Source organism: Pseudopipra pipra, chromosome Z, assembly GCF_036250125.1.
Source record: "Pseudopipra pipra isolate bDixPip1 chromosome Z, bDixPip1.hap1, whole genome shotgun sequence".
Classification (NCBI taxonomy): Eukaryota; Metazoa; Chordata; class Aves; order Passeriformes; family Pipridae; genus Pseudopipra; species Pseudopipra pipra.
The window spans coordinates 17,610,162-17,632,826 of NC_087581.1; the positions used below are offsets into that span (position 1 = coordinate 17,610,162).

At 40.1% G+C, this 22,665-nt stretch overlaps 2 protein-coding genes and 1 long non-coding RNA gene across 3 annotated transcripts in view; 2 read left to right on the plus strand and 1 right to left on the minus strand.

The window, feature by feature from the left end:
• NDUFAF2 (NADH:ubiquinone oxidoreductase complex assembly factor 2) overlaps positions 1 to 10,561 on the plus strand; it is a 53,872-nt gene extending 43,311 nt beyond the window's left edge. Inside the window, exon 4 of the mRNA XM_064643193.1 lies at positions 9,460 to 10,561. Within this exon, the coding sequence (XP_064499263.1) occupies positions 9,460 to 9,717 (258 nt within the window). The 3' untranslated portion in view covers positions 9,718 to 10,561. The remainder of the gene's footprint in view (positions 1 to 9,459) is intronic.
• A 1,311-nt stretch (positions 10,562 to 11,872) lies between these two features.
• Positions 11,873 to 13,268, minus strand: SMIM15 (small integral membrane protein 15). Its single transcript, XM_064643192.1, has 3 exons — positions 13,212 to 13,268; positions 13,065 to 13,121; positions 11,873 to 12,309 (listed from the first exon to the last, which is right to left on the minus strand). Exon 3 carries the CDS (start codon positions 12,294 to 12,296, stop codon positions 12,072 to 12,074), a length of 225 nt encoding a protein of 74 aa, XP_064499262.1. The 5' UTR covers positions 12,297 to 12,309; positions 13,065 to 13,121; positions 13,212 to 13,268; the 3' UTR covers positions 11,873 to 12,071.
• Positions 13,117 to 21,786, plus strand: LOC135407822 (uncharacterized). The gene is made up of 2 exons (XR_010427034.1): positions 13,117 to 13,598; positions 15,731 to 21,786. It is a non-coding gene; the product is annotated as an uncharacterized LOC135407822 (long non-coding RNA).
• The last annotated feature ends 879 nt before the right edge of the window (positions 21,787 to 22,665 follow it).

Below are 22,665 nucleotides of genomic sequence, written 5' to 3' on the forward strand. Positions count from 1 at the left end.
ATAACATATATATATATATAGGAATATAACATGCAATACAATTGAATGAGTAAATTACTTTACTACTACTAATTTGATGAGTAAATTACTTTACTACTACTTATTTATTACAGTGCTGGAAGCCTTGGGCTTTAAAGCCAGCTTCTGGAATACTGGTTAACAGCTAGTTGCCTTTTAATTTAATTATAGCTTGAAATACGCCAAGTCTCAACTCAGTTATGGTAAGGGTGATAACTTTGCAAATTAATGCAGATCAAGTTGTTTCTTATCTTCTGCTTAAACATATTCTGTTCCTATCATAATCAGGGAATCCATCTTGATATAGAATTGTGGATCATGCCTGCACCCAGTGTAAGCATGTGTGTATGTATATACATACACATACTGCTTCATAACAGATGAGAATCTGAGCTTCAATATGTATATTTTTGCATTACTGTAACATTTTGTCATCAGTGCCTTCATATATGTTTTGAGTATGGTCGTACACGATTGGCTGAGGAACATTTGTCACTACCTTTATTCCTGTGAAGCTGTAAATTATATTTTAACCGGTTTAACAAGGCATGAATAATGAAGTAGACTAATACATTTCTTTATTATGTATATAGGAAACTAAATGTATGTAGCAAGTTTTCTGGCAAATAGGAAATGTAATATCTACTGGACCACTGTGGCTATGTCTCACACTTAGCATTATCACAGATAGCATTATGTAAATATAATTAAAAATAGGAATGAAAGAAATTCTTATTTTCTACTGGTAGTGGCTGGATGCATACGATACTTGTAAGGTCTGGTTATGGTACCACTTTCAACAGTGTACTTATATCTCTGCCTGTCTCTCAACACACAGCCAGGTTTTGCCCACATAGATAGTAAGAGTCATGTCAATTGGTTTAGTTTAGGTATTTTGTATCTAAGACTCTATCTAAGTCTTCAGCTTCTAAACCTAGAAGGAACTAAGAGACATATTTTTAAGGAAGTAGCAAACATTAAAAATATTAGGCATATAGTGAGTTTTTAAGACTTTCTGTGCCTAAATTCTATTTGATTTTTTTAGTATTTTCCTATTTCAAAGGGCATCAGATTTGTAGCAGCTTTTAAAGGATCCTACTGTGCCACGGTCCGTGGGGGAGGGGTGAAGGGCCGCGGCACTGCACAAAGGGGTTCAGGCGAGGTTTGAGGTGCAATGCTCGTTTAAGGAGGGTGAGCAAGGGTTTTATAAGCTCTGGCGTGGAATGCACCAAAAAACGGGGTGAAGCATGAGACAGAGAACCAGGAAAACGAATAGGGATAGCGACTCAGGCGAAGAGGGAGGAACTGGGGAGGAACCGGCGGAGGAAAGGACGAATGGTAGCTCTCTCCTCTCTGCAGCTTCTTCAGCCAATCGGAGGGAGAAGCAGGGAAGCAGGGATCAGGCACCACGAGGCGTGCCTGGGCAAGCCCGGGCATTACAACCGTAGGGGGAATCATACAATGCACATATTTATAAACACATAAAAACTGTAAAGTCCATATAATAAAGTCCTTTCGATTGCCGTATATCTTTTTCCATGCCTGGAATCGTTCCCATTCTGATTGTTGCTCTTCCACATTACTGTCTGTAACACCTGAATGTATTTAGAAATCTAACCCTTATTTTTATCTCCAGCAGACCTTGTAGCTACACACTGCTTCTGATAATGTCTTGAGGTTCAAGGGTGGCCGAGTAACTTGGCGTGGTTTAAGGCCTTGTCTGTAGAATGGAGATAGAGGTAAAATTATAGACTGTCTTGAGGTGCGAGAAAACTAATGAGGAGACCTGCAGTTATGACACTGCCAAGAAAAACTGGTATGGAGAGAAGTGTGGTTTATCTCTGAACCCAGCGATGTGGTATTCTGCAAGTGGTAGATGTGAGCACAGGGCTGCACAGCCATGAAGCTTCTCATTTTGAATTGAAACCTTTCTGTTGCTTTGTATGCCTGTGTATGTTATGCTAATATTTTGTGGGAAGTAAAGTAGAATTGCACGTTCCTTTAATTAGTGTCAAGATCTGAAAACAGTTTGAAATAGAGAACCACAGTAAATGGCTGCTTTTCTCATGCATTATGTACTTGTTACTCAGTTAATAAATCTCAGTGGCTTCTGAATTGCACAGTTGGATAGAAGGTGAAATGTTAAAAAAAGAAACTTTTTGTGACAATGCCTGTCTTCTTTCAAACTATTTCTAGCATTTCCATAATTATCTCTTTTGACAAACTCCTTGTCAAGGGAGAAAAAAACATACTTCAGTGAGTTGTGATAAGCCTAAAGTTTCAGTGATTGTTTCTTCCTCTCACCCCCCTGAATAATTACAGTGAAATTACATTCTGTTTTGTTCCCACAATGCATACACACTTTTCCCATTTGTTTGATCTTAAGTATTATTTATTTGAGAGGTGGTATGATCAAAACTAGCTTCGGTCATAGAGATCAGCTTACACAGAATTCACATTCCTTTAAGGAGAATGGAATGCAGTTTAGAAAAATGCTTGGTTTGGCATTGTTGGGATTGCATGTTAGAGTTTTGTCTCTGTCTGCTTTCAGATGCTTCAGCTGAGAAGTTTTAAAATGAGAACTCGGACATGGAGATTGTACATTCTTACACAAAGAATAGGGCTTAGCAAATGATTATTTTACTCGTGAAGCCACCAAAAGCTGCACAATATGATTTACAGTTCTGGGAAATAATGTTTTAAAAGCACAGGGATAAACATGTCTCTGAGCAAAATATTTCCTACCGTTGTTGTCCAGGATCACAATCAGGATTTGGGCCTATTCAAATAATTCAGGTTGCAGTAAGTAGCATTTTTTTGCACAGTAAATTGGGCATGATTCCAGGGAGGATTATTACTCTGTGAAAGGGCAGTAAAATTTGACAATATAAAGAGCTGAGTTACTAAGGTCTTAAATAAAAGGGAGTGGTCAGAGAAGTCAATAAAAAAACCCAAATTGAACGCTTGCAGAAGCCATCATCTTTTAGATTTTAGGTTTTTTCCCTCTTGTTTATTTTCAGGTTTGAAACACAGGTGCTTGTCAACCTGTACAGAGGAGTATTGAGGCACCAATTTGTCCTATTCCTTCCAATTTGCCTATGCTGCAGATCCAAAGGCTGCAGAGGAGGGAGCTGCTGCTGTTCTGCAGCTCCTATCCGTGTGGGAGCGAGTGCATGGAGCATTGGTTCCATCTCCTAATTCACTGTCAGCACAGCTGAATGGGGGTGGAGGGCGAAGTAAAGTGTACCAGGAAAAGGGCTGGTACAGACTATGTCATATGTAGACTAAGGGGAATGCAAAGAACAAACTGCAACTGAGTCACAGCAACAGTTCCTTGTTTGCTTGTTAGCAAATCCAGATATGCCTTTCTAATCCAAACTGCTCCTCTGTTTTTGCCATGCACTGACAGCCCTTCAATGTGGTGGTTGTTTCTCATTCCCAGCTTGGTACTGCTGAGCTCATGTTCAGTGGCTGAGTTATCAAGACCTGCCCTGGATCAGAACATTCAGTGCTTCCCGGAGACAAGGTCCTCTCTCTGCCTCCTACTCTTGAAATATGATGTAATAGCCAGTTATTTCATCTTGTCTATTTAACTTGTCAAACCGGAAAATGGAGTTTAGGTAACTAGTTTAGCGATACTGTAAAAAATGGTGATTCAGCTTAACTTAGCACTTTGCCATATATTTAGTCAATTTGATAATGAAGAAAAATTCTAATGTGTTAAACTGTCTTATAACAATCCATGTTTCAAATACTGTGCCAAAGCAATTTTTCAATTCCATTTATTATTTTTTTATCTTTTTGCCAACTTGTATGTATGAATTTTTAACAGGCAGAGTTCAAAGTTCAAGTACATTAATGATTAAACATAAAATATTCAAACTAGACACAAAATGCAAGTATTCTATGAATATGCAGTGTCTGTATAGTTCAAACAAAGAGCATTAATCTGTCCAGATGTTTCTCAGTTCTGGCATCAGAACCCTATTCAAATCAGGAGAAATCATTTCAACTTACGTATATAAGATAACTTAGAAAGTTGGAATGGTTTCTAAAACAACATAAATAAGCTATTTATTTTTAATTTAATCAAAATACAAACCCATCTGAAATTAATGTGACACCTTGCTCGTAGTTAATAATAAATACAACCCTTGTATTTATAGGGTTAGGTACAATGTCTTTAGAAAGCCTTCTGGAAAGAACAAAACTAAAACAAGTGCCAGTCTGTTAAAATAACCTTTTAAACAATTCTGTTTAGAGATTGTTACATTGGTACTCTGTGTCTAGATACCTGCATCCTTAGAGCTACATTCATAACCTCATGTTGCCCTTTGCCTTTAGTAGTTTGAAAATGCTCTGTGAGAGGCAAGTGATAGTGTAACTGATGCTTGCTTGAGGCCAAGAGGGAAACAGTGAGGAAGTAAGAGGAGGGGGAGGAATATTTCCTCCAATTTGGGGCTCAGGAGGTGCTGCAGGATAGAAATTATTAAGTACAGGCTTTTACCTGTGGAGAAGTGTTCAGCAAAGGCTAGTCACTCACAAGCGAGATCCCAGCTGAAAGAATGAGTAAGTTTAGAGAACCCTCTTTTGTTTTGTGACATTTTCCTGCTAGGAGGAATTAATTTTATTTATTCTGTAAAGCTACTAGTTTATTCACAAAAGGAGAAGAAGTGACAATATAAGATCCTTTAAGAGTGAAAGAACACTGCATTCCAAATGTTCACCCCACAAAGCAGGTCTTCCAGTACAGCCTGGTAGGCAGTGAAAATCCTTTTCGCTAGAGACAAACTTCTAGATTTTTCTCTATCTATGGAGTGGAGGTGAATACAGTTTCCAGGCAGCAGGGGATACTTGGTGATACATCTCAGCTGCCATAATTAAGCAAGAGTGCTAAATGAAAATAGAGTTTTCAAGAAAAGTGGAAATTTCATCCAGTGGCAGGAAATACAGCCTGATGCCTTTTGCAGCAATGCACTTGGAAGACAGCAACGTCTTGGGGTGTGTTGCCCCCATGAGCAGGCCATATTCATTCTTTTTTCATGCAGCTGTTATCAATGCTAAAATGTCAGAATATGCAGAAGTTGTCAGTTTCTGGATGAAAAGCAGCTGCTTCAAACTCCACATAGGGCCACTTCGGTATCTCCTTTGGTATCTTCAAGAAAACCTTAAACATAACTTTCTTAAACTCTGCCTTCCTTAGGAGGGAAGACATGCAGCTCCAAACATCAGAAGGATTAAAAACCTCATACAGCTTAGAATAATCACCAGGTTAGTTACCTGCAATGAGTCTTCTTTTACTTTCCATCTAAAAATAAACCTTAGAACATGTAGTTGGATGTAACTGTTGGCACATGATGGCTGGATGTCTTAAGGCATTTTTCATTTTTTAGTTTTGTAGCATAACCCCAGTCCTTAGTTTTCTCTTTTCATAAAAATGAAGGACATTTCAGATACTCTTTAGATGCCGAGTGCTTCCTGAGAACTAGTGGTTCAAAGGGCTTACATCATTTATTTGTACAAAAAGAGAGTGTCAGAAAAAGAAGCTACTCCTTAGAAAATTGCAGCTATCTGGAAGATACTATGTTCTCTGGGATGGATAGACTAATTCTGTATTTCCCTTGAAGGTCAGAGCACATTACATGTTCATGTGCTTACATTTCAGCAGAAAATTAATTGCTAAGTTTTGGGGGGCAGTTTTTAGTGAAGCCAGCCATCTTATGAAATACTGTGATTCATCTTGGAGAAGGAGAGAAGATAAATGTTCTGAACCTGACAGTATAACTTCAATGAAAAAAATAAAAAAACCCTAACCAAACAGAAAATGCACAAATATTTAGCTCTCTGTTACTTTTCATAGTATATCAAACAGGATTGGGTTGCAATGGAGCCTCAAAGTGAGAGTGTGATGGTGTGCAGGTGAGTTGGAGAAACCTGTGGTACCAAACAGATCTATAGACTACTTGTCCTGGGGAGAAGAGCACCGTAGATGTCAATTCCTCTTCCACTGTCCAGGTGATAGGAGGGTGTCTGGGGAGGAACCTTTCTACCTCTCACTATATTTAATTGCCATGCAGATAAACTGAAGGCAAATCTGGAAGATTAGTTATAAAGATCCTGCATATTTCTAGTGTGTTTTAAGGATAATTCCTTCAACAAATATGCATGCAATAGTTTCATTAAAATTTGCATTTTGAACAAAGTTGATTATCATATTCAGATTTGGAACTACTTGGATCTTTTATTTAAATACCTGTCCTGGCAGGGAAATTTCAGTGTCATAACTGCTTCAGACTGCAGCAGCTATGATAACTGAACCAATGGTATTTAGAAACAGAATCAGAATGTTTAAAAAAAAAGTATATGTTCTAGTGAGAATTGAAAATAATGTATTTTCTGGTGATAATATTAGAAATAGAAAGGACTCAGTGCCTGTGAGAGAATCCACAAAATGAACTTGCCAGCATCAAAGGACAATGTGTTTATGATAAACTCGATTATGTGTTTATGATATGACTCGATTTTTCTAACATACCCAATGACTCAAGATTTCCAACTCACATTTTCTTTAAATTGAACCCAGGAACCCACTGAATTCAATGTACATATTAGTGGCATGAATTTAATGCCTAAAAAGGAGGTGTGCAGATACTTAGAACTTGAAAAATTTTTGTTCTGGTATGGATTGTATAGAAAATTCTAAACAAATCACTTCAGGGTTTTTTTTCCTATGTTTGCTAATACGGATAATTTCTCTTTTTCACGATTCACATGGTTATTTTACTAGATCAGAACTACACTTTGTCCAGTGAAAGCTGATTAAAATAGCCTTACTGAAGTTGGAAAACTAGAAGATAATTATACATCAAGATTTAAAATGGACTTGGAGCATTTGGAATTTAGTTACAGCTGCTCTTAACTGACTAAGATAACTTTATGTTAAAGTAATCACTTGAAAAGATTTTAAATGAGAAAGTAGCTGTTCAAAGAAAGGAAATTACATTTGTATTTTAATAAATAATTTCATGTTGTTTTAGCAGAGACTGTGATGCAGTCTTCAGATATCACAAACGTATTTGACCTTGTTTCTTGGTAGTGGGTTAATACAAGCACGATAGGAGTAATCCCCTTTAAATCAGTCAGGAGAAGGTAGATTTATATGGGCATGAGGTAAACAAGGATAGCATTGAGAGACGTTACAATGAGATTTTGCCATACTGACTGTTGAAAATTTGATCTTCCTACACTTGGCAATATTTTTATTGGAGTATAGGAGAATTTTCTCCACCCCTTCAGTTTGCAAAGTCATTTGTGTGCTTGTATATTTCCGTGCAGTATAGGTATATGAAGAGTTCTGCACCTGCTCTGGGCATTTGTGAATTTAAGTACAGAGGCAATTAAGAACTAATAAAAAGGGGTATTTCCATGATACCTCTAAGGTAAGAGGTTTTTTAATACTGCCTTTTAAAGCATTCTTAGGTGTTCAAAGTTGCTATGTCAACTCTTGGCAACATCACATGTATTTTTTAACACCATTCCTAAAATAATGCAATGGTGTTCTGCTCAGAGAGCAAACTGTACTGGTCTATTTTGTCCTTAACTCTGTCATATACTTGTAATCTGAAGAAAGCATTCAGTCTTTTTCTTCATTCTGGAGGTCATCTCTATCCACGTGAATAACAAAAAGGTGATCAGGAGTAGTCAGCATGGATTCACTAAAGGTAAATTATGCTTGACCAACCCAATTGCCCATGAAACAACTACCTGGATGGATGAGGAAGAACAGTAGATATTGTCTACCTCTACTTCAGCAAGGCTTTTGACACTGTCTCTCACAACGTCCTCATAGGCAAACTCATGAATGTGGACTTGATGAGTGGACAGTGAGGTTGATTGAGAACTGGCTGAATGGCAGATCCCAGAGGGTTGTGATCAATTGTACAGGGTCTAGCTGGAGGCCTGTCACTAGTGATGAGGTTCAATACTGGGCCCAGTATTTTATTATTTGTTCATCCATGACTTGGAGGAAGGGGCAGATGCCTCCTCAGCAAGTTCACTGATGACACAAAACTGGGAGGAGTGGCCAATACCCCAGAGAGCTGTGCAGCCCTTCAGAAGGACCTCAACAAGTTGGAGAGATGGGCAGAGAACAACTGTCTGAAATTCAACAAGGACAAGTGCAGGGTCCTGCACCTGCAGAACAATAACCCAGTACAGGCTAGGAGCTGACCTGCTGGAAAACAGCTCTGCAGAGAAGGATTTGGGGGTCCTGGTGGACAACAAGCTGTCCATGAGCCAGCAGTGGGTCCTTGTGGCCAGGAAGCTCAATGGTATACTGGGGTACAGTAGGAAGAGCACTGCCAGCAGGTTGAGGGAGGGGATCCTGCCCCTCTACTCAGCCCTGGTGAGGCCTCACCTGCAGTGCTGTGTCCAGTTCAGAGCTCCTCATTGCAAGAGAGACATGGGGCTCCTGGAGTGGGTTCAGCAGAGAGTGACAAAGATGGTTAAGGCACTGGAGCTTCTCACAAGGAAAGGCTGAGGGAGCTGGGCCTGTTCAACCTGGAGAAGAGACAAGTCAGAAAAGACCTCATCAATGTATACAAGTATCTAAAGAGAGGATGCCAAGAGGATGGATTCAGGCTTTTCTCAGTGGTGCTGAGCTGTAGGGCCAGAGGCAATGGGCAGAAACTGATGTACAGGAAGTTCTACCTGAATACAAGGAAGAAATTCTTTACTGTGCAAGTGACTATGCACAGGAACAGATTGCCCAGAGAAAGTGGGAAGTCTCCCTCACTGAGGATATTAAAGAACTGTCTGGATGCAATGCTGTGCAATGTGCTTTAGGATGACTCTGCATGGGCAGGGAGGTGGGACCAGATGATCCACTGTGGTCCCTTCCAACCTGATCCATTCTGTGATTTTAGGTATTTATTTATTAATCTTGCGTGTCTTCAGCTTATGCACTAACAGAGTCAAGGTTGCACATCTGTTTCTCGCAAAGCTGTGCCCTGTGGCACAGATACCTAATACCACAGGCATAGTGAATTACAGGAAGAGATGCAAGTGATAAATAGCTGTAAGTATCGAGTCCTACACAGAAAACAATGCAAGAGGTAGCCTTATTTTTAATGTATTTTCACATTTGTTGATGACTGTACCAAATTTCTTAATTTCATCTTTTTGCTCCAATAGAACAGTGAAATGGACACCACAATGCAATTTTGCTTCACCAATAGGATCAAATATTAAGAACATTCTAAAAAAACACTGAATTTGAGGTTGGGGAAAACCAATTAATTTTGCCACATTTTATCTAAACATCTGAAAATGGGGATTAAGATAAAGTTAAGAAAAGCAACGACTGTTTAAAATGTTTTATTACAACATTTAGTATTGGATTGGCTTGTGAATCATCTAATTATCTTTCTACTCTGTTCTTAGGAGATTCTTAGGAATGAAAATTATAGAGAAGAAATTAAACAGAAAATAAAAGATGTATCTGAAAAGGATAAGCTGCTTCAGTCCAAGGAATATGAGGAGGGACTTGTTGCTGAACCAGGTCATACTCAGGTTAAAGGTCATGCATCTGCCCCTTACTATGGAAAGAAGGAGCCTTCGGAAGATCCTACAAGCACTGCAAATACCTTCCAGCCTGGTGCCTGGATGCCACCAGGCAGTGGTAGTAATCAAAATAAATGAACAATTGTGTTGTACAGATATTGCTCATGGATAAATGTTTTAACAGACAACATAAAGAGCTTTACATGAAAGTGTGCAATGACATGGTATTAAAGCAGTTTAATTTACTTTTGCAGAACTATTCAAATGGGCTTAATCACGAAAAACTGATGTAAAATGTTTGGGTTTAGTGAAAAACAAGATGTGTTACTAAGTTTGGTTTTGACAGTTGCTGTTCATCATTTAGTCTTGAATTCAGTTAGAATGTTGTCTAACTTAATTTCCCTAAATAAGTCTAAATTGTTTTTTCCTTGAATACTAATTTTTTAAAATTGTTTTTGATGTAATGGTCGGTACGCTTACATTTTCCCAAACCTTGGCCAAGATATCTCTTTACAATAACTCCCTTGTCAGTGCCAGTCTGCTCTCCACTGGCAAGCAGATGGAAAAGCTGATTTCATTGACAGGAATCACTATGACACGACACTGATTACACACTGTATTCATCATAGAGACGTTCTTGTAACTTAAAGAAAACAGTCAACGTATCTGAATGTTTGATTTTAAGCCAGCAATTTGCACAGGATAAAATCAGTTTAACTACATAAAGCTGCTATAATAGAGGCTGGAAGTACTTGATAAAGCTGCTGCAAAGTAATACGAGGTTTGGGACAAGGGACTGTCATGAATATTTAAAGAAAAAAAATAAAATTAGTTTTTATTTCTGGTGTATCCATGGACTTCCCTGAATGATTAGATCATTTTGGCCACAGTTTAGATACATAAAATGTATGGATTATTTGCTTAGAGAGGATGTTTGAGAACTTCGAATGAAAATAAAGACCACACAATTTTTTTTCAAAAAGTATCAAATTTATTTATGGAGTTTATCCCTCATCAGTTCTCCTCCCTGTGTTTCAAGCCGTGTAGGTATCAAAGGTGGAACACATATATATTTGACAACACTTCATACAAAACATGGAGACATAATCTCACATATTTATAAAATGCCCAAATGTCATATTCTAATAATGCTTGCTTTCACCAACAAAATTAAAAGGGGATCAACTTCACATTTACTTTAAGTAATTTCAGTTAGACTCCCCACTTCTGATCCCCCTTGGTGTCAGCGAGGTCTATAGGTCTATTCATTTGAACAATGGTACTACTTTAAGGTTTTATTTTTAAACATAATCAAAGAGTATCTCCTGAAATGCACAACTCTGTGCTGCTTGTTTAGATATACGCAAAATAGAAAAACTTAATGACTGCCACAAGGTCTTTTGAACTAGACCGTGTAGAGGCCTTTGAAAATTTAATCTGTTCTGTCAAGAAACATAAATTGGAAATAACGTTAAATAATTTTGGCATATTTCCTACACAAACCTTTTTTTTTTTCTTCCAGTATACCAGCATTTTGCAACCTGTAAGGCAGCAGAGTTTCAAGGGCTATGAGAACAAGAATTCCACCTAAACTCAAAGGTCCTAGATCAAAGGTAGCCAGGTCAGAAAGTAGGAAGAACTACTGTCACCAGCATGTGCACTGTCCTCCCACAGCCGTGTGCTACAGGTCACTAGGACACAGAACACTAGGCCAGCTGGGTCTTTGGTCTCACCCCGTTTATGGCTATTCTTTGAGGCGTGAAGAATTTATGAAGGCAGAAACAAATTAGTTACAGGTGATTGTTAGGAAAGACCAAACAACATAGTACTGAATTTTGTAGAACATGATGAGTGCCTTAAGACAAATGAAGCTAACAAGAACAAGCAATCAGTTTCCTAGAGTTTGGGCTGAATTTAAAGGCTGTTCATGGCTGGTAGTTCAGGAAACAGGAAGAGCTAAGGTAGGTTATTTTTGCAGGGAAGCCCCACCATCAAAGACACTGCAGCAGCCATTACAGGCACACGCAGCCAAATAGTGTCCTTAAAGGAAATCAGTCATCTCTGCTATCTAATTAAGCTACAGTTATCTCTACGGCTCCGCTGAAGGTATGCCAAAACATGCATTTCTGTAATCCAGTTTATTATTCACATTTTCCCCTAAATTTGACAACTTTAAGACACTTGTTAAGTCATAGCTCAGCTAAGGGGAAAAACAAATTACCTCCAGAGTCACGCAACAGGGTAATTTTTTAACATAACATGCAAATTTAGAAAAGCACCCTGCACTAGAAACCACAAGTAGTAGATTTAATAAGTGTCACTTGGGCAAATTTGAACACAAATCATCAGGAAAAAAAATACACTCAAAGTATTAAATTTCATACTTCAAGAAATAACAGGATCAAGTATCAAAGGACAGTTACAACACAAAACATACAAATGTTTCATTTAAAGAGTGGATTCTTTGCGCACAGCAGGTAATTTTTGCCCATTTAATCCTTCTTTGTTCGTTTGGCTTTTGCAATGTTCTCTTGGCGTTTCTGTTTCTTCTTTTGCTCTCGCTCCCTGGCCTCAATCATTTTTGCAAGCTTCCATGAAAGTGCTGCACTGATCACGAACAACGGTGTAAGGGCCAAGATCACCGTGGTAAGAAAGCCATAGGGGTCCTTTGCAGCCCACTCCACGATGTACTCAGCCCAAGCCTTAATATCGAACATCTTTTCTGTTCTTCTACTGGGAAAACCCCGTGGAATAATAAAAAAAAAATATTTCTGAGTACTCATTAAAATAAAGGCACACATACATGAAAACAAAACATAAGAAGTTCTACCTCTACATGAGGAAGAATATTTCTGCATTGAGGATGGCAGAGCACTGGAACAGGCTGCCCAGGGAGATCGTGGAGTCTCCCTCTCTGGAGACATTCAAAACCCAATTGGACGCGTTCCAGGTGACCCTGCTTTGGCAGGGTCGTTAGAATGGATGATCTCCAGAAGTCCCTTCCAAGCCTAACAATTCTGTGATCCCTAACAATTCTCTGATAGCAAATACCGTTTTAATACAAATTGTCATCAAAGAGCAAGCCCATTTTTGCTAGAAGTTAAAAGTAGCGCATGGTATGTGAAAGCGTTAACACAAAGCACTAACTACACCTTAAAGTTCAGCGTTTATAAAAGAATTAGGCATTCCATCCAATAGAGCTGCAGATACTACCAAGAATAAATTGCTAAATCGAAAAAGAGAGTATGGTCTGTGGTTCTCTGGAAAAGAAGGAAAGCCAGCCCGGTTGGTTTCTCTCTCCATAGGTTTCACTAGGGACGGCAGGGAGCCCGGGCAGCACTTCAGACACAGAGCTGGCGGTAGCCGGGAGAACAGAAACCCGGCGGCGGTGTCGGCTCCGCCGCGTCTCCCCTGCGAACGACTGGACCGACCCCTCCGTCCCTCCCGCCGCTCCCCTCGCCCTGTCCTGGCCGGCTCCACCTCACCTGGGCCCAGGGCACGCTCCGGGCCTGCCGAGCGGCGCAAGGGCGGCGCCGAGGTCCCTACAGAAAGAACACACGGGCCGTGAGCGGGAGGCGACACGCCAGCAGCGGTGCCGCGCCCCACCCTCCCTCCTCCGGCCCCCGCGATACCGCGGCCCTGGACGTCTCCGGGGCTCCGAGCGGAAACAGGAAAGAGGCAGCTGAGCCGCCCCGCCCAGGCCGGGCGGGAGTGGGTAGCAGAGCCCGCCTGCGGCGGGGATAGGACGGCCCCGCGGCGGGCATAGGACGGCCCCGCGGCGGGCACAGGACGGCCCCGCGGCGGGCACAGGACGGCCCCGCGGCGGGCACAGGACGGCCCCGCGGCGGGCACAGGACGGCCCCGCGGCGGGCATAGGACGGCCCCGCGGCGTTCCGCCCTCCCGAGATGTGCGCGGTGCCGCCTCACGGGCTCTGGCCAGGGGGAGGAACGGGTTGCGGTGGAGGGAGTCATCACTGCTTTGGGAAAAGGCTTTACGCTGGGAAAAAGGCATTCCAGAGGTACCCGGATGGGTAGTTCACGTTTGTGGAATAGTCTTTAGAGGCTGGAGTGCCGCTCGCCCCCAGGGAAGCCTGGCAGCGGCCGGTCGGGACGGGGAACCCTCCGAGAACGGCGGTGTGCTGCCGCTCGGGTGCGTGGCACGATCGGGATCAGACTGGAGGGAACTTGTGCCAGTGCCTCGGCGGTGTACCCCCAGTATGTCGTGCATCTTTTGAGAGCCCTGACCCTCCGGCGGGCGCACAGTGCTGTCCTCGGGGGTACCAGCCATGCATGAGCTGCTGTGGCTGTGGCGCTGATCCCCACTGAACTCACCTCAGCGAAAATAATTCGGTTGATCTCCGAATATTCTGAGCCTTTAATATGCTCATACTGAAAATTTAATCAAATTCAAAAATCTCGTATTTGCCTTTGTGTGTTGCACCAAGTCTTCTTCCTTTCACTCATACACTGATGTGAATAAAAACGTCGTTACGTTTTCAAAGCAAGAAAAAGGAGCTTATTCGCTTAGTATATGAGAGGATCTTGCAGTCACCCAAATTGTACTGATCAATTCTGGAGTTCCTTTCTCTGTAACGTACTAACAAATGCCACCGGGGCATTCTGGTTTTGTAAATATTTTCTTTACATCAATATTTATATTATTTAAAGGGCAACAAACAGTTAAATAAAATATATATTTTGTCAATGAGTCATTGACAAGTGTCATGAAAGAGATGCACCACCACAACATGAAATCATAAAATTGCTTTAGTGTCAGTATGTTAAATGCAGCTCTGTGATATATGCAAAATTACATTATTGCATTCTTGTTCAAAACCTGTCTGTTGTGTTCTGGCTCTTGTAATATCTTTTGAGGATAGGATAGGATAGGATAGGATAGGATAGGATAGGATAGGATAGGATAGGATAGGATAGGATAGGGATAGGATAGGGATAGGATAGGGATAGGATAGGATAGGATAGGATAGGATAGGATAGGATAGGATAGGATAGGATAGGATAGGATAGGATAGGATAGGATAGGATCCTTCAGTTCAAAGGCATCTACAATGATCATCTCGTCCAACTGCCTAATTGCTTTAGGGCTGAATAAAAACTACAGAATATTGTTATAAGAACTGCACCCTGAGGAACACTGCTGGTGGCTGGTCACCAGCCAGCTCTAATCCCAGTCACTACACCCCTCTGAGCTCTGCCCTTCAGCCAGTTCTTCACCCAGCACACCATGAACCTGCTCATCTCACAGCTGGACATCATGTCCCAAAGGATGCTGTGAGGGGCACTATCAGAAGCCTTAATCCAGGCTTACTCCATTAGGAATCCTTAATCCTTCCTAAAATCCAGGAAAATAACATCCACCTCCTTCCCTTCATCCACTAGACAGGTGACCTTGTCATAAGCGGCTATCAAATCAGTCAAACAGGACTTTCCCATTGCGAACCTGTATAGACTGTGCACTTAAAGAATAATGATTGCATTATTCTTTAAGTGCCTTTCAACAGCACCCGGTGTGATCTTCTCCATAATTTTTCCAGGTACTAAGTTTAGACTAACAAGTCTTCCTGGGTCTTCCCTCATGCCCTTTTTGTAAATGGGAATAACGCTGTCTTCCAGTCAGCAGGGACCTCCAAAGACCCCAAGACCTTTGGTAGATATCTGTATATGTATCTCTGTACCTGTGTTACTCAGCCATTTAAGTGAGCATTAAAACCCTTAAAAGAAGTTATGGGTCCCTGTTCGGTCTGTAGTTTGTAAATCTTAACAAAACATAACAACCCAAATTTATTGGACTTAAGATATTAGTTTGGAGATGTTGTATTTAATGATATCATTGTAAGAAGTTTTTGCGTGCTGTGTAGCTAAGTTAGAAGTAGGTAGGCTATTACATAAGTATATCCTATTTCTGGTGAAATTACGTATTGGGCTAAAGGGGACATAGTTACATTTCTGATGCTTGAATGTCAAATTCAGATACACATTCCAAAATAAGCACAGACTTAGTCAACAACTATATACAAACTGTTTAATATTACCATCTTTAGATCTGCTGCAAAGTTAATTTCCAGTACCAGTCTTTCACACAATAGTAATTGTCTCATCTGTCTGTCTTTCAATGTCTTCTCTGCCTTAGTGATTTAAGGATGAAAGTGCCTGATTCATTGTGGCAGGGAAGAAATAAAAGGTAGGGATTTTTAATTCGCTTTTCCTAGAAAGCAGATCTTATATAATTACCTCTCCTGCTGTCCTTCTCCAGCTAATATCTTGTGAAGCTGTTGACTGGTTATATTGGCAAAGTAGTAGAAGTCTCATACATAACAATTCTGCTCCTATAATATCTGTGAAAACAGAGGGCTAGGAAGAGAAGACAGTCCCAGGCTACCACCTTGACTGAAAGCAGCAGTACATCTTTATTAGGAATGAAGAGATGTTATGGAAATACTACCTGATGGGGAGGATTACTTTATGGCTTGCCCTCTACCAAATTCAGAATAATTCAACCACAAGGCCATGGGAGATGAGGATACGTGTTTTGGTTTTCTGAGTTACTCAATTGTACTTTAAGTAGTCAAAGAGAGAACAGAAATTCCAGAATTCCCTACAGCTCGCACAAAGCAGCACAACCCTTAGCATACCATCAGAGTACTTTAAAAGACCACATTAGGCATGTATTTGTGTTAACCACAATTTTGTCACTGGGCTGCTACTTTGCAAATCTGCACTTTCTTTTACATCTCATCTAGAATTCCTTTAAATGCCCCTGTTCTGCTATTTATAGCTATGTGTGTGCCTGTGCGTATTTTAAGATTCATTAATTTTGTATATGTCAGGGAAGGATCCACTGATGAAAGATCACAAAGAGGAAGTGGGCAGATAAATAGAAACAGCACTCCAAAAATCAAGCAATAATAAAGATACAATGCAGAGAATTGTGAATATAATAATGCTGTGAATATAATACAGGCATGGAAAATGGGAGAGTTACTTGCAAGAAAGCAAAGTCTTTCTCATGCCAGCAGAGACTGAAGGGTCTGTAAATGTTTGATTCTGTGTGGTGAAGACAAGCTTTGAGGAAATGTATTCATTTCACTCAGATGCGTTGACATGTATCAGTAGTCCAGAATAATTCTGTATAAGGAATGAATTCTGTATAAGCATGAATTCTCCAGTAATCTTTATGTGTACTTGTTAATGTCCTGGGCATGTCCTGAACTCCACTTGCTGGAGTTCCCTTTTTCTTTAGGAGGTAGGTGGAATTCTTTGCTGTTGCAAGATGGAGGTGTTTTTAGGAGGTTTGAAAGGTAAAAAGATGATTTTTTTTTTTTCTCCAGCCTGTGAAAGCTTTATTGGCCCTTTTTTTGACCATCTATGATATATTCACAGAATGTGGCAGCCAGTAACATTCTGGATTTTACGGGTGTACTTGACTCAACAGAACTCCTTTGCAGCATTGGGGATTAAGGATTCTTTTTCTGCTACAAATCGTTATTTAAGAACATTGGTGTTTCATGTTGAAGTGGATGTGCAGTATATCTTTATTCTGTAAATTGCATGATCAACCCCAAGCATGATTCAGACCCCAAGGTCTGAATATCCAAGGCAAAAGTAGTCAAAATCATGATTAATACTGCTACTGTACTTAAATTCACTGCAAACTACCCTTATAAATTGTTCTGCTCCTATATGTTTTCAAAAACAGAGCATGTATTGGGACAGTGCATGACCCACAGGTTGAGTAATGTGCTACATGCTTCCATGTCTTGACAATATGGTAGAACATAGAAGTACATTTGTCCAGTATTTGATTAAAGAATGATCAAATACTTCTGTGCTCTAGGTGGATTCATTTTTGTAATAGCATTGGTTTTACTACTCTTATAATGAATTATATAATTGAAGAACTTAAGTGTGTTAGGCTTACTCTAGCCTTCATTTGTTCCTATTTTTGGTCTTACTACAGTTTAAAATGTATTAGGTTGCCTATCTTTGCCAATCCCAGGTCCACTCCTAAGTTTCAAACATTCAGAGTAGTAGAGCAGGCATCACTAAGAAAAAACAACCAACTAAACTTGTGTAACTTGGATTGTCACTGAATGCAGTGGTATACATCTGAATTGGTTAGAAGCAGCTCGGTAGTCTAGCTTACAAACCTCAGACAACTGAAAGCTACCGTCAGGATGTTTCACCACTGCAACAAAATCAAGTGCTATTTCCTTAATTGTGTCTCCATTCTGAGGCAATACAGATTCAAATGCTCATCCAACTTTTCTTTCTCCAGGTAGTAGAAATTCTGTAGAAGAGATCAAGTATGCTTTTAAAGACAGAAGTATTCCTTGTTCTGCTGCATGCTTTTTAAGAACTGTGCCCACAGGACTACCATGGGAATTTATTCTGTACCCTCCAAAGTATCATGGCCATACCTAGCAGGAAGCAGCAAGGGCAGCCACTCTGTATAGAAAGGCAAGCCAGGGGCAAAGGCTGGCAGGATTGTGGCCTCACTGACAAGGGCACAGTCCCACAGTACTGAAGCACAAAGAGCAAAGCAAGTCTGGTGATTGCAACAAGGCTCAGATAACAGTCCAGACAACCAGGAAAGCCTGTAGTGATGAGACAGGTCCAAGATCAAGCCACAATGTCAAGTGAGCAGGTCAGGATCAGAGTCAAGAGCCAGGAAGGTGGAAGAGGAAGCACAGGCATTCCTGCAACAAAATTCAGGCAGAGACTGAGAGCAAGAGCCCAAGCTAAATAGCAGCCTCAGCGTGAAGGTGGACAGAACCCTATTTCCTACAGCTTTTTCTTGCACCACTCTTTCTATGCAGACCTCTGACTCAAAGTCACAGAGCTGCATGAAGCCAGTGCTGAGCTTGAGCCATAGGCAGCTAAATTACAGAATCACAGAAACACAGAATATCTCCAGCTGGAAGGAGCCTACAAGGATCATCAAGCCCAACTCCCTACTCCTCACAGGACTGCCTAAAACTAAACCATGACTAAAGGTGTTGTCCACATGCTCCTTGAACTCTGGCAGGCTTCGTGCCATGATCACTTCCTTGGGGAACTTGTTCCAGTGGACAGCCACCCTCTCAGAGAAGAATATTTTCCTAATGTCCAGTCTGAACTTCCCCTTGATGCAGCTTGCTTCCATTTCCTAGGGTCCTATTTCTGGGCACCAGAGAGATGAGATCAGGATTTCCCCCAGCTCCCTCCTGCTCTCCTCGAGGAAGTTGTAGAGTGCCATGAGGTCACCCCTCACCTTTGTCTTCTCCCAGCTGAACTAGCAAAGTGAGCTCAGCAACTCCTCCTAAATCTTATCCTCAAGACCTTTCACAATCTTGGTCACTCTCCTCTGGACATACTGTAATAGTTTGATGTCCTTTGTATATTGAGATGCACAGAACTTCACACAGTAGGGGAGGACACAATCTGTGGAGAAGAGGTGCACTTGGGGCCTTAACAAAGCTCAGTATGCCAGCTGCATCTCTATTTAGTCTGAGTTGCCTGCCTTTGATGTCTAGAAAAAAAAATTAAGATACACAACTGTAATTTTGGCCACAGTAAGGTGGGCTGTTCTGCCCATAGTTGATACAAGTTAATAAGCTAGTCCCTAGTGTTTGTTTACAAACCTGTTTGTAACTGCTCTCTAACAGTTCTGTTGAAACTGCCTGGTTTAGAAACATGCTTGAGATAACCTCTTTTTAAGGTGTTTTTAAGATTAACTGCATCATTTAATAGAATTGGGTTAGGAAGCAACTACATATGCACTAATGCTGGTAGGCCTTTAGGGGAAGCAACCCCTTAATTCGAACTGCTGTGGCTAAATCAGGATTTCTGAAATGTTTGTACATACTTCATGCTCTAAAAAACCCTAGTTTTGAAAATTAGGGCTGGGAGTTATCTTCTGAGTGGATTAGTCTTATTACAAGCTATTGTGGGAAACTGTCATCTAATACTTTTTATAAACTTATCAAATTCAGTTCATAAACTAATTTTTCCTGTTGGAAGGTTTGTGCAGAATTTCTTTATTTTGAAGGGTTTTAATATTTAAATTTCTGGTCTAATGTGTTTATGACTAGTTTAGAAGCTTTTTGTTTGGTGCCTTTTTGTTGTTTTGTTTTGTTTTGTAATGCCAGCATTGTCCTCCAGGTTCATAGAATCACAGACCTCAAGATCATCTAGTCCAGCTTGAGCAAGGGTCATCTAAAGCAAGATGCTCAAGACCATATCCAGTAGGGTTTTGATTATCTCCATGGGTGGAGACTCCACAACCTCCGTGGGTAATCTGTTCCAGTTTTTGGCTACCCTCACAGTAAGAAAGTATTTTCTTACATTGAAATGGAATTTCCTGATTAATGCTTACTGCTTCTGGTCCTTTCTTTGGAAAAGTCTGGCCACATCTTCTTTGTGCCCGCTTGCTTCTTCCCCACTCAGGTGTTTGTACAGGTTGATAACGTCTCTCTGGGCCTTCACCTCTCCAGACTGAACAGTCCTGGCTCATGCACCCTTTCTTCACATGACAGATGCTCTAAGCCCTTAATCATCTTCCTGTATGTCTGCTGGACTTGCTTGGGTCTCCTTGTCTCTCTCATGCAGGAGAGCATAGAACTGAACACAGCACTCAACATATCCGACTTTGTCATCAAGACACTACTTTTTATACAAGGCTAATCAATAAGAAATAAAAAAGATTAATCCATTCTTCTAGGAAACTTTTGACTTTATTTTTCAACAATAAATGTCATCATCTACCGTTTTTTTTACCTTCAATGAACCCTATTTTTAAACAATTTCACTTGCTTACAATATTTCTTTTGCTTAAAAAAATGGTGGGGGTAATATGTATCTTTCTTAAATTTGTGTTTCATATCTTCCTCATTTATTAAAAAATATTGTAAAGTATTAAAAGCTAAATAACTTATTACAAGGAGCAGAAAAAGTTTGAATTTTTTAGAAACTTCTAAAAAAGTTTTTACTAGATGTCCCAGAATCAAAAACTAGATGTCCCAGTCTAAAAAAAATCCATTTTGAAAGAAAATTAAAGCCACTACTTCAGAAATAATAGATATCAGGAAAGGGAAAACTAAACATTAATTCTTATTCTAAAGCAGAAGATAAGAATTGCAGGAGGGCAGTAAGAGAAGGAAGAGTACAAGCTTACAGCCAGCAGAGTTAAGGATAGGTTGGAGTTTTGATTATGTTTTCTTCTAATAAAAGAATTAGTCCAGGAAGAGTTGAAACGTTTATTAAAAATTTATGAGGTACATCTGGTGGAGAGTCTTGTTTATGGCCTAATATGTGTGTTCACTTACTTATACAGAGATAGGACAGGTTTACATATCTCGAAAGGACCCTTTTACAGGGAAAGAATGATTCTATAAAGAAGCTAGTTCAAAGTAATCTCCTAGCCAGAATCAAGCAACACGTAGCCTAGGCGGTCACAGGGGATTTCTTATATTACATATTTAGTAATTCAATAGAATGTTGAATTGAAACCAGTGCTTCTAGTGACAATGATGCCAGCTTGATGGTGGCACCTAAAGAAAATTTTTGGCTCTGGTACATAGTTTTTATTTCCAATTAAAGCAGTCTGAGTCAGTAGTATGTTACATTGTGTAATGATCCTTCAAATTAAAGTACAGGATTTTTTTGCGAGTTTGTTTCATTTTATTTCCCAACAATACTATCTTTCATCTAGCTTGGCTGATGAGGTAGGTATTCATGCTTTCTGTCACACCTCCCTAAGTTGTTTGGTCTGTTATTTTACATGTTATATAATGTTTGCTGGAAAAAGCCAATGGCTGTGATATCCTTTTTGAATTGAAGTGTTTCATAACGTTGTTGTTGACTGTGTATCAGCTTAGCGTTTTATATCATGTGTGTGCTGAATTACCTGCTTTCACATATTAAGACTCTTTCAGCCTAGTATGACACAATGTTCTTGATTCTGAGTTTTGCTGGTCAACTGTGATTAACGAAGAAACACCTGCATGACCAGAACTACTTTTTCCACTCAAAGTTTTGCTTAATTTCTGTCTGGAATTTTATGCTTTTTCCTTCAATTTGCTTCTGAAAGGGAAACCTTTTCAAGAGCATTTTTCACATTAGTCACAGTCCTTTGCAAGGCAGGGAGAGGTGGGGCCTCTGGTTTTCATTCTTAAAACATTTTGAACCAATAAAGTATGTTTATACTTGGCCCTGAAGTTTAACTACTCCATGCTTGTTGTGTTTATTTAATTGCTCAAACATTTCCACAGGGAATTGTGCTTTTCCCATTTTGAAACAGAGAACAGAAAGATGTGTGAGTTCTAGTGGTTCCCACAAACTGTCCCAATAAGGAGCATTGCCTGCTCTGGTGGTGGAAAGAACAGCCCTCCTTGGTTAAATGATGGGCATTCATGACTCCTAGTCCAGTTCATTCTAGCTAATGTTGATATTGAATTTCCTTCTCAAATAACATTGAGGAGCACAATGCAAATTTTATACTCAGAAAATCATTGCCTACATCATTGTAGGAGAGGCAGGCATTTAATTGTTTGGCTTTTTGGAAGCTGCTGGTTCATTTTACACCACTTGGGAATCTGCAGAAAAAAAAGTTGAAGGCAGAGGAGAGGGTTGTGTGAATTGCTTAGAGATGATTGCTGAACTTGCATGTTAGGTAAGTGCTTTACAAAATGCCTATGCCTCAGGGAGATAATAAATTAAAAGAGATGCACACACCCAAGACAGGTAAAACATGGAGGAGGATTTCATCCTTGCACTCCACTTCCCTCAAAAAGCACAGAGTAGTTGTGTCCTAATCCCCTGTATCAGGGATTCAAATTATATCCGTTAATGCTACCAGTGTCTGATTAGTGAGGAGACATTCTCAGATATTCCTTTTTGTCTTTAACATTCTGGTAGTGCCAGAGAAGTATAAAACAGCTTTAGTGGAACTGAGGATCAGAACGCCACAGCTTTAGTGGAACTGAGGATCAGAATGTCACAATGGTAGGTTTGTTAATTCTTTAATAGAAAATCCCTATATTAATGCTCCCATAAATCACAGGTGGAAAAAACTCTGTAAGTTAAATA

Excerpts from the sequence above, each read along its gene's own strand:
- SMIM15 (XM_064643192.1), bottom strand. The coding sequence starts at position 12,296 with ATGTTCGATATTAAGGCTTGGGCTGAGTACATCGTGGAGTGGGCTGCA.